The sequence below is a fragment of the Kogia breviceps genome, chromosome 10, assembly GCF_026419965.1.
Source record: "Kogia breviceps isolate mKogBre1 chromosome 10, mKogBre1 haplotype 1, whole genome shotgun sequence".
Lineage (NCBI taxonomy): Eukaryota > Metazoa > Chordata > Mammalia > Artiodactyla > Physeteridae > Kogia > Kogia breviceps.
In genome coordinates, this window is record NC_081319.1 from 86,354,290 (window position 1) to 86,370,774 (window position 16,485).

Consider the following 16,485-nt stretch of genomic DNA (forward strand, 5'->3'; position numbering starts at 1 on the left):
TTATTCCTGGAATATTTAAAAGTTAGACCCAGACATCATTTGTCTCATCAGTATGTATCTTTTAACCAATAGGACTTTTTCTTCCTTTTAAACTTAACCATAATATAATTATCACAACTAATAAAATTAACAGTAATTATTAAAGTTGTTTTGACAACAGCAGACTGAAGCATTTGCTAGGGGTTCTAAATAAAATCACTGGTGTTTAGGAAGCCTGAAAAGAAATGCTTATACAGGGACAGGATTAGTTCTTTGATGGTACCATTAAAAATTATTTGGGGGCCTCCTGGGGCTTCCCTGGTGGCGCAGTGGTTGCGAGTCCGCCTGCCGATCAGGGAACACGGGTTCGTGCCCCGGTGTGGCTGGGCCCGTGATCCATGGCCGCTGAGCCTGTGCTCCGCAACGGGAGAGGCCCACGTACCACACACACACACACACACACACAAAATATATATATATATATATATATATATATATTTTGGAAAATATTAACATGGGGAAGGTTCAAGATGAATGTATACAGTAAATCCTTTGTTACGTATAAACTATAACTTTTTATTAGCATATGCAGATACACAGATATAAGAAGAAAAAAAAAGTCTGAAAGAACATTTACTAATATGTCCAGGGATTATATGAGTGATGGGACCAGTGTTTATTTTTTGCTTTTCATCCCTTTATGCTTTTCAGGGTGTGTGCGTGCGTGCGTGTGTGTGTGTGTGTGTGTGTGTGTGTGTGTGTCAGGGTGAGGGGTTGGGTGGCAGGGAGAATGTTGAGGAAGGATCGTGGCCTCTTTAACGGAGCTGAATTAATATTTAGCGAAGAAAGTGACTCATCTTCAATCTCACAGTCCACAAATCAGAAAAGTGGATTAATACATAGTAGGCACATGTTAAATGAATAAAATCTAACGGAAAAGGGGGCAAGCTTCACTCTGATTTATCAATTTTTTAGAAAAAGTAGTGACAGAGATTCAGGTTAGGATACCATCCAGAAACGAGGCTCACTGGTATCGCCACATCAAGTTGCGTGGCACCGCCCACCCCGACAGCCTTTAGAATCTTCAGCAGAAGGTCAATGACGTCACATAAGGTTTTCAGTGAGGATGGAACTTGGTCCTTAGACTTCTGGGAAATGGAGTCTGGGCGCTGTGACGACTGCGAGTCTACGAGGTTTCTGGGAATTGTAGTTCTCAGATGTAGGTTCAGCTCTTTGGCCGATCTTGCTTCAGAGCGCCCCCGGGAAAGCAGGAAGATGGAGTCTGGGGTGGTCGCTGGACCCCATCCGGTGGTTCTAGGAGTGGCCATCGCAGCCTTGATGGAGGGAACTGGAGCACACAACGGTCACCATGAAAGTCCGGGAGCACAGCCAAAGCGCAGAGCTCTGAGGCTCTTACCCCCGCGGTGGTCTTCGCACTCACGCGCCTCCTTCCCTACCCGGGTTCCCGAGCAATGGCCTAGGCGTCCGGACGAGCGAGGACAGGGACGGCAGCTGGCCTCCGCGGGAGCCACCTGCAGGGCTCTCAGAAGAGGACCCACGCTGAACGCCTAGATGTGGGCTCCGTGCAAGGACGGAGATTATTTTGAAGACATTGTTCAGTGTGAGCCGAGTCACAGTGCTTTTGGCTGCATTGGAAAACCCTCTGTTTCTCCTTAGAATAAAGCTCCCCTCTCCAGATCACTCTTATCTTCTGACCCGATTTCCCCACCAGAAATCCCCAAAGTTTTTGGTTCCAAATCAACTTTAAAGATGCAAGTTAATCATATCAGGCGTTCAGCTTTTTTAATGATTTGTATTCATGGCTAACTGCTGAATGTGTATCAGAAATTCCTCCCTCCACACCCTAGGTAGCTTACAGGAAATTTAACAACAGCAGTTAAGGAAGTGCTGGTCTCTCTTCTTCCTTGCCTGTATCTAGTCACCAGTTTCATAGGATCCTTACTTTATACTGCCTCTTCATCTGACCACTGCTCTGTTCCACAATACCACTATTCTAACACTTCAGCTTCTCACCTAGTTTCTGTGTGCTGTCTCTCTCATTTCCAAACCACCTTGTCTCCTCTACCAAATTAATCTTCTCTCCGAAACCAAATTTTTATTACCATGATCAAAAACCTCCTGTAATTCCCTCATTGCCTAAATGATTAAATCCACACACAAGCTAGTACTCAGGGCAGCCACTGTCTAGTTATCCAATTCCAAGTAAACGTTCTCATTTTTATTTCACTGAACTCCCTGCCATAGACAGTCCAGTTCATCTATTGGAACAAACAGCATTTTCCCTCCTCTATACCTTTACTTACACAGTTCTTTCTTTCCCAGATCTTGCCAGGGCCCAGATTAAGAGATTCAGTAGTGGGGTCAAATCCTGATCCTTGGGTAAACTATTTAACATCTGTAAATTTCAGTTTCTTCATCCCATACTGTGGTAAATTAAGAGACTCAAATGTGTGAAAAGAGCTTTTCTTCTGGCACCCAGTAATTACTTGATTATCTCTACCCTCTGCTCCTTCTAACCCCACTCCACCCCAAGAAGAATCTTTATATTTGCCTTTCTTAGACTTCTACTATGAACTAAATATTTATTCACTGGAAAACATACTATATGCTAGGTGTTGTAGAGAACACATAATTTAATTTTTTGTTATCAAGCACATTGTATAATTACATGAAGGCCGGTGGAGAAATTCATCTTAACTCTTAGGCTTTCCTTGAAGAATGGACATTTTCTCCTCTTCCAAATACAATGTAAGCAAATGACCATCTCACTTTCATACCTGAATAACTATCTGGCATACCATAATTTGTCATGATCTTGATCTTCTAGGCATTTTCTTCTTTAATACCGATTTGTATTTTTTTTCAGTTTTGTATTTTATCATATCTTGTAAGCTGTCTTGAGTCATTTTTGACACACAATAGAGTTATAATAAAATAGATGATAATTGTCTGTGATGGCAGAAGAAATATCTTCTTACTTATTTGATTGTGATCCTAGTTTTCCATTATGTGGAGTTACAGACCCTTTAGGGATGAAATGAAAGACTACAGGCAGATATGAAGGAATAGAATCATAACAATTACCATTTATTGAACACTTACTATATGTCAGGCACTGTTTTCATCATTTCATATGAATAAACCCACCTACTCCTTAAAACAGTCTCATGAAGTGGAAAGCCAAGAGGCCAGCATCCCAGGAGCTCTGAAGGAGAGTCAGTCCCAAGGCTTAATGTATACAATTCAAGGTAGGACAAAAAGGACCAAAATATTTATGAGGTAATCTCATCATTCAAAAGAGTAAAGTGACTGCATTATTAAATTAAACCCTTCTGATTCAGATTAAAACTACAGTCCAGGCCTGCATTGTACTATGTATTAGATGGGGCTTCTAAGAGATTTAAGACAATTTCTAACTTCAAAAAAGTTCATGGAAAAAAGCACCTGACAGAACCAGAGAACAGAATAAGAAAGTATGTAATGCAGGAGAATAAGGCAAACCATCACTGTAAAGGACTTCTAAGAAGGTGGTGGGGGAGGCGGGCTGAAATTATCACAGAGGAGGTAGGACCTGACCAGAGCCTTTTATAAAGTATGGATAGATTTCTGGAGATACAGGGAGGAAAGCAGGGTATGTAAAAGGGTGCTACAGAATAATTTGAAGAGGAGCCAAGTGTGAAGAGAAAGGGTGTCATAGAGACAAAGGACAGGGCTGCCCAGTTGTACTGGGGAGTAATGGAAAATAAGTAAATAGATCCAACTGTGCAAGACCTTCAAGTTAAAGCACTTTGAACTTTTTCCTTGGGACAATGGGAAACTGGATTCTTTCTGAACCAAGTGGTAGTTTAGTCAGGCAGCTATATAAAGACAGGGAGACAAGAGCAGCAACAATGTGTTTACTCTGGTAATCTAGGCCCAAACTACTGAGGACTTGGCAGCAGCAGTAGGAATAGAGAGAAAGAAATCGAAATCAACTATCAAGACATTTCAAATAAATCCTAGCAGACTGATTACCCAGGATAGATAAAGAGGAATCAGTAAGCAATAATTATGGGGCATTTAGTGACTACTCAGCACTGTGTGATGTTTTATAGGGATCTAAAACAAGATTTCTGTTTTCAAGAAGCTTAACAATCTAATTGAATAACATGAAGTACTCTAAGCCAATAAAATGAAATTATTCTGGTCCAACTCTTGCCCAAAGTCACAGAGCTGATCATTGTTAATCAGAGAAGTGCTGGGAGGTAGGAAAAGTGTGGATCATTACAGAATAATGGATCCCAGAAGCTCACGTTTTAAGGCATAGGAGTGGCCAAAAGTGCCAATTCTGCAAATGTCAAGTAGGAAAAGGAGTGAGAAAGAGGCACTGAGTTTGTCTTTTACAGATCAACTAAACAAGGCTGGTGAGAGTCAGAACCAGATGGTATATGTTTCATGAAGTCTGTACACAAAAGAAAAGTTGTTAGGCTTCCCTGGTGGCGTAGTGATTGTGAGTCCACCTGCCGATGCAGGGCACATGGGTTCGTGCCCCGGTCTAGGAATATCCCACGTGCTGCGGAGCGGCTGAGCCCGTGAGCCATGGCCGCTGAGCCTGCGCGTCCGGAGCCTGTGCTCCACAACGGGAGAGGCCACAGCAGTGAGAGGCCCGCGTACCGAAAAAAGAAAAGAAAAGTTTGTAAAATAGGACAGCAATTTTTAAAAAGATAATGGAGGAACTAAGATTTTTTAGGAGTTTCTTGTTAAGGATATGATAAAATAACACTGGGGTTAGTTAGGTACATTAGAACTATGGGCTATACTTTGAGGAAACTATGCTATAGCAAAAAAGGTAAGGGAGGAAGGAAGAGAAAAATATGTCCATATAATTCAAGACTGAATTTTTTATCCCCAAACTGGTGGGAATTGTTTGTCCTAATCTGAAGCCAGCTCCTTCTCTTCTGCTACTGGAGCCAGCAAGCATGAAAATACACACACATGGGATTTCCTCTTTTAAGTGAAGGAGCTGATGTGATTGGGAAAGAAAGGATTCACTGGTTGTTCAGGGACCCAAGCTCCATGGAATAGATAAGGTGAGGAACTGCAAGGTGTTATGTACATGTATATTCTAAGGTTGGAGCCCTCCAGAATATTAGAGTGAATATGTTAGGTTTTAAAAGTCATCCCCTTGTTGGATTGATCACTCATTTGAGCATTTAGTTTATGAAAAGGAAGGAAGGCTAGCTTGAAACTGGCTTAGAGCTAGCTAGTAGGAAGAAAAATTCAAAGAAGTATATATGTTTCTTTTCAGCTGTGGGAGGTTATGCTGTGTGCTCTTGTGCTAACATTAAGCAAAGCACAGATACTACTCTTTAGTGTGAAGTTGCTGATGTCTGATGAGAGATGAACTCTGACTGAAAGCTTTCCCACAGTTATTACACTTGTAAGGCTTCTCGCCGGTATGAGTTCTCTGGTGAATAATAAGGGAGGAGCTCCGACTGAAGCCCTTTCCACACTCTCTACACTCGTGGGGCTTTTCTCCAGTGTGTATTCTCTGATGTTCAACAAGGGATGAGCTCCGACTGAATACTTTCCCACAGTCACTGCACTCATAGGGGTTCTCCCCAGTGTGTGTTCTCTGATGTTCCATAAGAGATGAGATCCAACTGAAAGCTTTTCCACATTCACTGCATTCATAGGGATTCTCTCCAGTGTGTATTCGTTGATGCTGAATTATGGTTGAACGGTCACTGAAGGCTTTCCCACATTCATTACATTTGTAAGGTTTTTCTTGAGTATGAGTTCGCTGATGCTGACTAAGGTTAGTGTTTCGGCTAAAGGCTTTTCCACATTCACTACATTCATATGGTTTTTCCCCAGTATGGATCCTCTGATGTAGACTAAGGTGTGTACTCCGGCTAAAAGCTTTTCCACATTCACTGCATTCATAAGGTTTCTCTCCAGTGTGAGTTCTTTGATGTTCAATAAGGTGTGTACTTCGGCTAAAAGTTTTACCACATTCATTGCATGCAAAAGGCTTTTCTCCACCATGAATTCTACTGTGGGCAATAAGGTCTGATTGGTAACTAAAGGCTTTACCACATTCGTTGCATTTACAAGGTTTCCTTTGTGGAAAGAGTTTTTGGTGTTTAATTAAGCCTGAATTATCTTTGGAGTTTTTCCTAGATATGGGGGACATAGCTCCCTTTGGAATTTTCTGCCGTGTATTAAATTTTGAGCTTAGACTAAATTCACTGGATTCAGGGCCTCTCTCCCTAGTGAAAATTTCCTTGAGGGTCATTGACACTTTTCTGATTGCTGTTTTCACAAAAGAAGATTTCTTCTGTGTAGGACATTTTGTCTGCCTTGATAACTGGCCCTCACTTTTACAGGCTTCTTCATTCATAGGACGTTGGGCAGTATTCCTTCGAAGACTTTCCATTGCTGACCCTGTAAACTCTAGTTCTTCAGAAATAGCCTGATTGGTGTTGATGCTTTGGTTCAGTTCAAATATCCCTATGTGAAAGACATTTAAAGTGCAAATGTCACCTGTGTCTAGTGTGGAGAGCAAGGAAAATAAACCAGCAGAAAAAAAAAGACAACTAATTTGCAATTCATGCACACTAGCAACTTTATATGGGCAGAAACTTAAAAGGGACAATGAAAGAGAAGTGAACAAGGCCAGAAGTGATAACAGAGTTTTCACAGTGGATGCACAGAGACATCAAGAAATACAGGTAGGGGCGTGGGTATTACGCTGAGCCCCCAAAATGGACATGAGCAGATATACCAATTGATGAGCAGAGAATAGGGGATTAGAAAGTAAAATGAGCTATTAGCTATTGTAGCCAATTAGTTATGGTAAATGAGAGAAAGGAAAGGGATGAGAAAAGTAAAGACTCTCAAATGTAGAAAACATAACCACCACCCCCTGCCAAAATGCAAAAAGTGAGGAAGACTCTATCAAGCTAGGATGCAACCATTTTCTTGGCAAAGAGAGAAAACAGAATTTCAGAAATGCTAACTATTACCCTGCTATCCCCATTTGATCTCCCTTTGATCCCCCAACCCTTCTTCCAGCTAGTTTAGGTATTCTTCTAAACAAGTCTACAACCACAGACTTCAGAGGATTAACAGAGCTCATCATAACAGATTTTAACTTAGAGTTCATCAAGGCCAACTTGCTTATTTGACAGATGGAAAACAGAGTGAGTAACTTGAGTCACCCAGCAAATTGCAAGAGCTTAGACTAGAACTCATGTCTCCAAAACTTCAAATTAGTGGCCTTTTCATGATACTACTCACCTAGACAGATATTTTTGGTCACTCCCCTCTTCAGTTCCCTGAAGATCCAGTGTCTACAGTTGTTCTTTCTCCAACTGGGTGATATGTCCAATTCACATGCTGGGATTCCTGCTGATTGGAAATGATTTAACACAAGGCTATTGGTGCTGGAGACACAGGGCTATTGAGAGCTCAACATTAATGCTTTGATCTATAGAAAAGATAGTATGTGGGAATTCCCTGGCGGTCCAGTGGTTAGGACTCCGCACTTTCACTGCCAAGGGCCTCGGTTCAAACCCTGGTCGGGGAACTAAGATGCCACAAGCCATGCGGTGCGGCCAAAAAACAACCCACAAACAAACAAACAAAAACCATAGTGTGAATTTTTAGAGGCTGTGGCAGGAGGGGCTGGAGAAAATGGGTATCTGAAAGTTCTGGGCTAAAACTGGTTCCAAAAGAAAGGTTATACACATACCCATCAGAATCACTTATGGAACTTGTTACTCTAGATACTGGGCATTACTTTAGACCTAGTTAAGTATAATGAGGCCCAGGCATTTGTATTTATTAAGTTCCTATGACTCAACAAGTTGAATTGTCCAAAATGAACCTTAGAAACACTCTCTAGGTTGTCTGAAAAATGTGTTCACTGGGACCAGCCTTTCTACCAAACATTCTTCTCACAGCCAGAGGGTCTAAAACATAAATTCAGCTTCCCTTAGGACAGGTGACTTCTTCCTTCTGCTGGAAGGGCCAACACTTCCCAAAGATCTCAAGGTTTCCAGGTATTAGGCAGCTAGCTTTCCCAGACGATTCCTGTAAAAAGCTGGCACCCAACATTCAGACTGTACCAAGCAGTCAGTCTGTTTATCTTCCCACTCACAAGGTTGTTCTAACACTTGCCTTATAATAAGGAAGAGCAGCAAGGCCCTCTCCTAGAATACTGACCTATACTGGGTGTCTAGCAGAGCATCCTGACTCTGGCAACCTTTCTGTTGATAAAATGGGGAGGATATAGGAATCTGTGCCTACTCTTCCAGTCCTTCTCTGGACTCTATGTTTCCCCACTGAAGTTTTTTCTTTAACCCATTCTCTTGTAAATTCATTCAGAGCCCTTGGGCATAACAGTAGGCAACCAATTGTATAATAGCTCCCCTAATGTTTCTGCTCACAGCACAATTTAAGATCCACTAGGTTAAGAGTTGATCTGGTTTCACAAGTCTTGCCTTTCTCAGAGAATGGGAACCTTCCCACATGTGGAAATGAATCCTGGAGGGTGTTCATGAAGAAGCCATCCATGGAGAACCTCAAGAGCAACATGACGATGCTGTGTCCAGCTTTGCCAAGAACATGCCTTTCAACTAAAAGCAGGGAATGCAAAACTCTACCACTGGGTTGACTGAGAAGTCAGAATTTCTAATTTATTTAGAACCTTGCAATAAAATCAGTTGCATACTTTTTGGTGCTAACATTCCTTAGTAGGCATTTGTCTTACTGCTTAGGTTGGCTGGCCTACATTCTTGCAGCCCAGATCCTTAAGCTACTCCATCATTATTCTTTTGGCAGCTCACTGCTACTTCTCTCCTCTATTACAGTAATTCTCAAGGCAGCAATATCACCTCCTTGGGAGAGTTTTGGGAATTTGTGAGGGTTTGTGTGTGTGGCGGGGGTTTGTTTGGTTTGGTTTTGGTTTTAGTTTTGGTTGTCATGTTGATTGGATGAGGCTATTAGAATTTAGTGAGGGCCAGGGATTCCTGTAAAACAAAGAATGTCCCTTATTCTGCCAGACTTTCAAAAGAGTTGTTAATGGTTACCTGAGATTGGAATTACTTTACAAATAAATATAAAGTATTTTGCACAACTTTGCTATGTATTGGAAAATCAAGGAAATATACTTCTTTTTCTTTGAATGATATTCGGAACTGTTCGCCATTTTAGGAAAATCAAGCCATTCATGATATTAGATTCACAAATACGACATTCACATATCAGTCTGCATTTGTAGCTGTTGTATTCACATGATTCTATGAATAGGTACAAGTGTCTATTTCATCCAATCACTTACATGCTGAAAAATTATTATTCTATTATAAATTACTTTCCTTTTCTTTCTCCTTTATATTACAGTTAAGGTAACATAGTGATATTCTGGAAATTATATCTATATGTAGTTAATATTATCTATAAATTTTATTTCAAGATAGTAAAGGGGATGGTAGGTTTGAAAGGTAGAGAATTACTTCTCTAGTGCAATGGAACTAAAGTACTAACAGTTACACAATAGATAAATAGTGACTCTCTCAGGCGGTAAATTGCAAAGCCTCTAAAGCCTTAAAGCAAAAGTCCTTGTCCCCAACAGAAGTCCTTGAAGATCTGAGAACACCCACACTGCCATAAAGGTGACGTAGGAACAGTGGGAATTTTGTACATAGTGGAATATTATTACATTATTACATATTACATTCCATCTTGGAGAAGAGATATTGTTTAGAAGAGATTTTGTTCAGGTTTTTGGAGACAAAGCGAAACCAGGAAGATCTGAAATGTGAAGATCTTTATAAACTGACTCACTAGAACCATTAAAACATAGGACATCTAAAAGTAGACAGGATCTCCTGAACAGAGAGAGAACTAGGACAGAGTTCAAAGGAGAGAGCCAATTTGAAGTTGAGGGTTTACTCTCATGTTTATTAATACCTTGATGATTGGTAAAATAATCCAATTTGATATGATAATTATAATTTGATGTGTATATAGTGTGCAGTACAAGAGTCCCAAGATGTAGTTATTTTTGCATTTCAAATAAGCTCATGAAAGGTGTAACTGTATTATGCATTATGTGTTTGTATACGTGACACCTATGACAGACACACAGAAACCACATTGGGGAAAGTTTCTGTGTTAAAAAAAAAGAACCCAACTGTGAAAGGAACCTGAGTTGGAGGTGCAGCCTCTGGAAAGGCCCTTTTTTGGTCTTTTCTCTTGAGTCTGCCTATTCTAAGCACTTTATGAATACGGACTCATTTTTGTCTCACAACAATGAGAGGGTTACTATTATTATTTCCACAATACAAATGAAGAATTTGAGGTACAGAAAGGATAAGTAATTTGGCCCAAAGCCAAGTGATAAATCCTGGACTCAAACTCACTACACTACATCATACTTACTGCTTCTCAACAGGCAGGGAAAGAACACTTGAGTCATGCTTTCCATTCATATGGCCTCTAAAGGGCCAAGAAACTAAACTCCACTGATCCCAGGACACCAGCGTGACCTTGACACAAGAGTGACTACCTCTGAGAGATGACTATCCTGAGAGGCTGCAGTAAGTCCCAACCACACTAAAAGCCCTATCTGTGTAAACTAAGGATTAAATTTCCTGGCTTCCACTATAGTTCCACCACAAAGCAATTGGCACCCTTGGCATAAATCAGTGAAACACCAGATAGAGGCCCCGTGGTATAAATAATTACATGGTATTATATTTACCAAGTAATCTGGATTTTGATCATAGCTCTGTTGGTAGCTAAATAAAAACCAAGGAAAAATAACCAGTCTGGTTTTATGTATCCTCATCTGTAAAAGGAAGATGTTGTACTTGATTAGTCCAGAGCTGTCTGATTTCTGGAATTTAATTTTAGATTCCAAACTCTGAGGCACAGACCCATCTGCCTAGACTAAGGGGATAAGACTAGAATGAACAGACTCTTTTTCAAATCCCCAGAGACATGTGAGAGCCTAAGGTCAATGTTTCAGAGGAAACTGTCTGAGAAAGAGGCCAATCGCCTAATGCTGAAATAGAGCAAGGGAGTGCTGAGGAAGACATCAAAAGCAGTCAGCAGGCAACCAGGCACTAATCCCATACTGGGCAAAATCTGCCACACTCACCTAAGAAGGGACATTCTCTGAAAAGAGAAATACGTATGTCTCCACTTGGTGAGATGGCACAAACTTCCAGAAAAGAAGGAAGAATCCTTAACATACATGGTATACGATCTTTTTTTTTTTTTTTTTTTTTTTTTTGCGGAGCAGACTCCGGACGCGCAGGCTCAGCGGCCATGTCTCACGGACCTAGGTGCTCCGCGACATGTGGGATCTTCCCAGACCAGGGCACGAACTCGTGTTTCCTGCATAGGCAGGCGGACTCTCAACCACTGAGCCACAAGGGAAGCCCAGGGTATGTGATCTTTTAGTGAGATAGAAAGTTGCCTTTCCCTCTTACACCTCCTCTTCGTTTTCTTTCTGGTCAAGGGCAAATCTGGGGATAACAGGTCTTATCCGAAGGTATCCAGAGTCACTGGTCTAGTAATGTCCACACTAGGCCAGGTGAATGCAACCCGAGGTATTAAGAGGTAAAACAAATGTCCCAAAGTAACCCCACCTCCTCCCAGACACAAAGAAAATGACAGTAGACATTTATGTCTGGGTTTGTCCCTAGTTCTTTAATGAGAAAAGGTAAAGGGAATTGGTCTGGGCTGAGTCCAAACTCTCACTAAGCTCTCTAGGTGTTCCGAGGCATATAATCCAGTCTGCTTATCGATTTCCTCACATGGGATGTGAGTTCAAAGGGAGTAGGCAGTAGTCCCTTACTTCTTCCTGAGAGCCAAAACAGAAGGCAGATGATACTGCTCCACCACAGGACTGTGCATCTCTGGGCAAGCCACTCACCTTTTTGAAAAGCTGGTCCCACACTATAAAATGGCATTACTAGCACTCACTTGTCTTTTCTCACAAAGCTTCTGTGAATGCTACACGTTATAAATGGCAAAGCTTACTATAAAGAATATCATCTACGACATAAGGAGATACTACTGCTGTGCTTACCTCAAATGAATTAGTTTTTAAATTGTGATAGTATACATTTAGGGAAAGATGCTCTCAGAGGATTTGTGCTGCTGTTCTAGAGTGTGGACAGATGTATTCTTTTTCCTGGCTTTGGAGGATGCACATGAAATGGGGAAGGCAGAGCCGGTGGATATGACAAAGTTCTCGGGGGAGCCCCCAGATATATTTCAGAGAGGCTAGGAGGTCTCTGTCTCCACAAGGTTAGGACCATACCCTTATCCAGGTTTCATACAAGGGGTTCCTCCACCATTATGTGGAATGTTGCCTCTCCTTTTCTCTTTTTCTCCTTTCTTCTTCATACTTTAGTTTTATCTGGATCACCTTACTGGTCTATAGATATTGTATCCTTACCAAATCATTATTCTGGAAAGTACAGTGGTCACAAAGTGCTGCAGCACCAGCAAACCCCATTCTCCTCTTTATATGACTAACATTCCAGCCCTCACAGCCCTGACCCCCTCCTGTTACCCTAACCATCGGAAATTCTTTTGACCATGCCACTTTCTCTTATAATCAATTGCTGATCTTGGAATAATTTTCCCTTGTATATACTCCCTTGAATATTAAGAAATTATCTAATTCAGAAGGAAGCAGGTTCTGAAGGTTCTCGTATAGCTCTTCTTCTGGTGCTTTGCTTTCTGGTATCGGGCTGACTACTTCCTGGAGCCTTTGCGAATGCACAAGAGTCAGCAGGAAGGCCTAGGCAGCCTCTGTTCAACTCTGAAACAGAGACAGTCAAGTCTTCAGGCCTACCAAAAGATGGTCTTCAGACAACAGTGTCCTTGAGATTGGTTCAAAGTCACAACAAATTTACAGAATCTGATATACAGCTTTTGTCAATACCCCTAACAACACCTACTATACTGAAGTACAACCGTCACCATCAGAACCATAAAATAAATACTACTACTCTCAAGCTCTGTAACTTTAAGTAAGGTACTTCATCTCTGTGTGCCTCAATTTTAAAATCTGTAACATGAGGATAATAATCGTACATCTCATGGGGTTAACGCGAGGATTAAATGAGTTGACGCTGGTAAAAACTCTTAGAACAGTGCCTGGCACACAGTAAGCATTTGGGAAACACCCTGAGTACAGAAGTCCTTCCTCGCCCAGCTAGAGCGGAGCGGAATGAAACTCTGAGCTTTTCCATCTCCCAGGGCTTCACCGGAGAACACCACCTGCTGTCAGTGCAGCTGAGGGACTAGGTTGTGCCCACCCGCAAGGCGACCGCTGGGCGCCGCGCAGAGACACGGTGCCGCGTCCCAGCCGCGGAGCCACCTCTCGTCTGGATCTGCGGCCAGACCACCCTTGGACCTCTCGCCGGTCTACCCCCCGAAACAGTTGAGTGTTTCCGCACGACCACTTCCTAGACCCTCCAGGCCCACCCGTCCAGGCCCCGGGCCTCGGAGCCCTGCGTGCCCCACTCACCGGCCGCCTCGGGGCGAGCGCCGGAACACACCCTGGGCCGGACCGACGCTTAGACGGAACCTTAGTGCGCTCGGCTTGAGGAAGCCGGAAGGATTAATGGGAAACCCTTGCGTCGACCCATTGCTGCCGCGCTCACCAAGGTTCCCGAGGCCACAGACACTCTTCCACTCAGACCCCTGGTCGTGTCCTTGTCAGTATGTGGGGCCAGTCATTGCCTGATCAACGGCCCCGACCTAATTCTCCTGGAGCAGACGATCTGTTAAAGAACAGAGACGATGAGGAGAATGGGCAGCATACCAGAGGCCGTGGCTCTGCGCCTGCGCTGCAGAGTCCGGGACAGCCAGATTGTGTTCAGACTCACTTTCCTGGAGATTTTTGCAAAGCACTTTCCCTGGTGTGTGTGACGCCGAGATTGAGAAGATGATGCTAGAGGCCTGAGAAAGTTGATGCTGGAGACCCTAGAAAGGTCCTGAAGATCTTAATACATTCTATGCAGTGTAGTCCGAACCAGTGGTTTAGTTTTAAACAGCATACCTGAAGAGCTGGTAAAAATGCAGATTCCCAGGCTTCGCACTCGTTGGTCAGAGGAAAGTCCCAGAAACACTGCGTTTTCAGGGGGCATCCCAGGTCATTCTAATGCAGGTGGTCCTCAGACCATCTCTGGAGAAACAGGCTTTTTTGCACAGTCTAGATGCTGCAATTAAATGCAGGACACTTCCCAAATTCCATCAAGAGAAGTAAAGGTAAACAAAATCAGGATCCTATTCTGGTCATGAAGATTTTTACTTATATTTTATCCTAAGAGTTTTATAGTTTAACTCTTAAATTTAGATCTTTGAAACATTTTGAATTATTTTTTGTATTTGGTGTAAAGTAAGGGTACAACTTCATTATTTTGCATGTGGATATCCAGTTTTCACAGTACCATTTGTTGGAAAAGACTGTTACTTCCCAATTATGTAGTCTTAGCACTGGTTGAAAATCAGTTGATATATATGTGGAATTTGTTTTTTCTGGGCTTTCTTTTCTATTCTATTCTATTCTATTCTATTTCTTTTCTATTCCATTGGTCTAGACGTATATCCCTATTCCGGCACCACACTGTTGAGATTACCACTGTGTAGCTTTGTGGTAAGTTTTGAAATTAGGAAGTATGAATCTTCCAACTTGTTCCTTTTCAAAATTTGGTTTGGTTTTGAGGGTCCCTTGAGATTCCATATGAATTTTAGGATGGGTTTTTCTATTTCTGTAAAAAACATTGTTGGGATTTTGACAGGGAATACATTGAATCTGCTTTGAGTAGTATTGCCATCTTAATATTGTCTTTCAATACATGAACATGGTATGTCTTTCCATTTACTTAGGTCTTCTTTAATTTCTTTCAGCAACGTTTTGTACTTTTTGAAGTACAAATCTTTTGCCTCCTTGGCTAAATTTCTTCTTAGGTATTTTATTATTTTTGATGCTATTGCAGATGGAATTCTTTAATGAATAGAGCAACCAGACAGATTAGTTTTTTAAAAATAGAGGATTTGAGCAACAATATAAACCAGTTAGACCTAACAAAATATATATATAGAACATTTCACCCAACAACAGCAGAACACACATTCTTCTCAAGTGAACATGGAACATTCTCCAGGATAGAGCATATGTTAGACCACAATAAAAGCATTAATAATTTTTAAAAGATTAATATCATACAAAGAATATTTTCTGATCAAAATGGAATGAAACTAGAAATCAATAACAGAAGGAAAATTAGAAAAATTCATAACTATGTGGAAATTAACATAGTCTTAAACAACCAATGGATCATAAAAGAAATCACAAAGGAAATTAGAAAATAACTTGAGAAGAATGAAAACAAAAGCACAACACACCAAAGCTTATGGGGTGAAGCACTGTTTTTTAAAATCCCCTAGGGGTTGGGAAGCCATTTCAGCTCTTTGGAGTTAAAACTATGGCTGGACTCTGTACCGGCTCCTCAGCAATCAAAAGCAGTGATCAGCAGTCAAAATATTAAACCCCAATTTTTAGAGTGCAAGGTCTTTATTGCCTACCACAGCACCAGCAAGCTACACCAGGAGCAAGGCCCATAGTTCCCACTGGCTGCCTGCCATAGTGCTAGGAGATGGGGGATGGTAGCCATTGCATGAAACAGTGAGATTCACCAAAATTTATCAATCTCTTCATCAATCTCTCTTCTGGACTCTGCAAGTGTTTGATTAGACCCCAGATTTCCAAAAGAGTTGCTTCACACAGTCCTGCGAGCTCAATAGTTGTTTCTATGGAGGGACTGATTCCTGGATGTTCCTACTCATCCCTCTTCCATGACATAACTGTCATTTCCTTTTACAAATCATGGAATGAAGAGTGAAATGACACAGACAGATACAAGGCTAGAATTAAATCTTGTGTTCTTTAAGGGGGACAGGGTCTCCTGAATATAAGGAGTTTAAGCAATATAAGGAGAGAAATTGGTTGGAAGAAGAGGGACAAGAAAAAATTTTAATCTTAAAAACAGAAGAAATGCTGAACATACTTAACTTACGCCTTTCTATGTGACTTCTTGGACTTCGTGTGTTTACAATTTTTGTACTGCAGAGAAATTTAAAATCCATTTGTAAACAATTGCTGTGAATTTTGAAATGGGACTTTTATGAACTTCTACTAAACTTACCTTTAAGATTTTCCCAATTTGTATATCTGTTGCTTCATGTGAAAGAAACTTCTTAAAATGAATTTAATAGGGCTTCCCTGGTGGCGCAGTGGTTGAGAATCCGCCTGCCGATGCAGGGGTCACGGGTTCGTGCCCCGGTCCGGGAAGATCCCACGTGCCGCGGAGCGGCTGGGCCCGTGAGCCATGGCCGCTGAGCCTGCGCGTCCGGAGCCTGTGCTCCACGATGGGAGAGACCACAACAGTGAGAGGCCCGCGTACCGCAAAA

The 16,485-nt window shown here is 41.7% G+C and overlaps 1 protein-coding gene across 3 annotated transcripts in view; it reads right to left on the minus strand.

Moving 5' to 3' along the window:
* Positions 1 to 13,615, minus strand: part of ZNF391 (zinc finger protein 391) — a 17,820-nt gene extending 4,205 nt beyond the window's left edge. Inside the window, exons 1-3 of one of the 3 annotated variants that reach the window (XM_067006622.1) lie at positions 13,538 to 13,615; positions 7,282 to 7,389; positions 2,844 to 6,492 (exon numbers count right to left, since the gene is read on the minus strand). In XM_067006622.1, the coding sequence (XP_066862723.1) occupies positions 5,342 to 6,418 (1,077 nt within the window). In that variant the 5' untranslated portion in view covers positions 6,419 to 6,492; positions 7,282 to 7,389; positions 13,538 to 13,615 and the 3' untranslated portion in view covers positions 2,844 to 5,341. Of the gene's footprint in view, positions 1 to 2,843; positions 6,493 to 7,281; positions 7,393 to 13,537 lie in introns of those variants that run through there. The other 2 variants (XM_067006623.1, XR_010835130.1) reach the window with 2 other exon arrangements.
* Between the last annotated feature and the right edge of the window lie 2,870 nt (positions 13,616 to 16,485).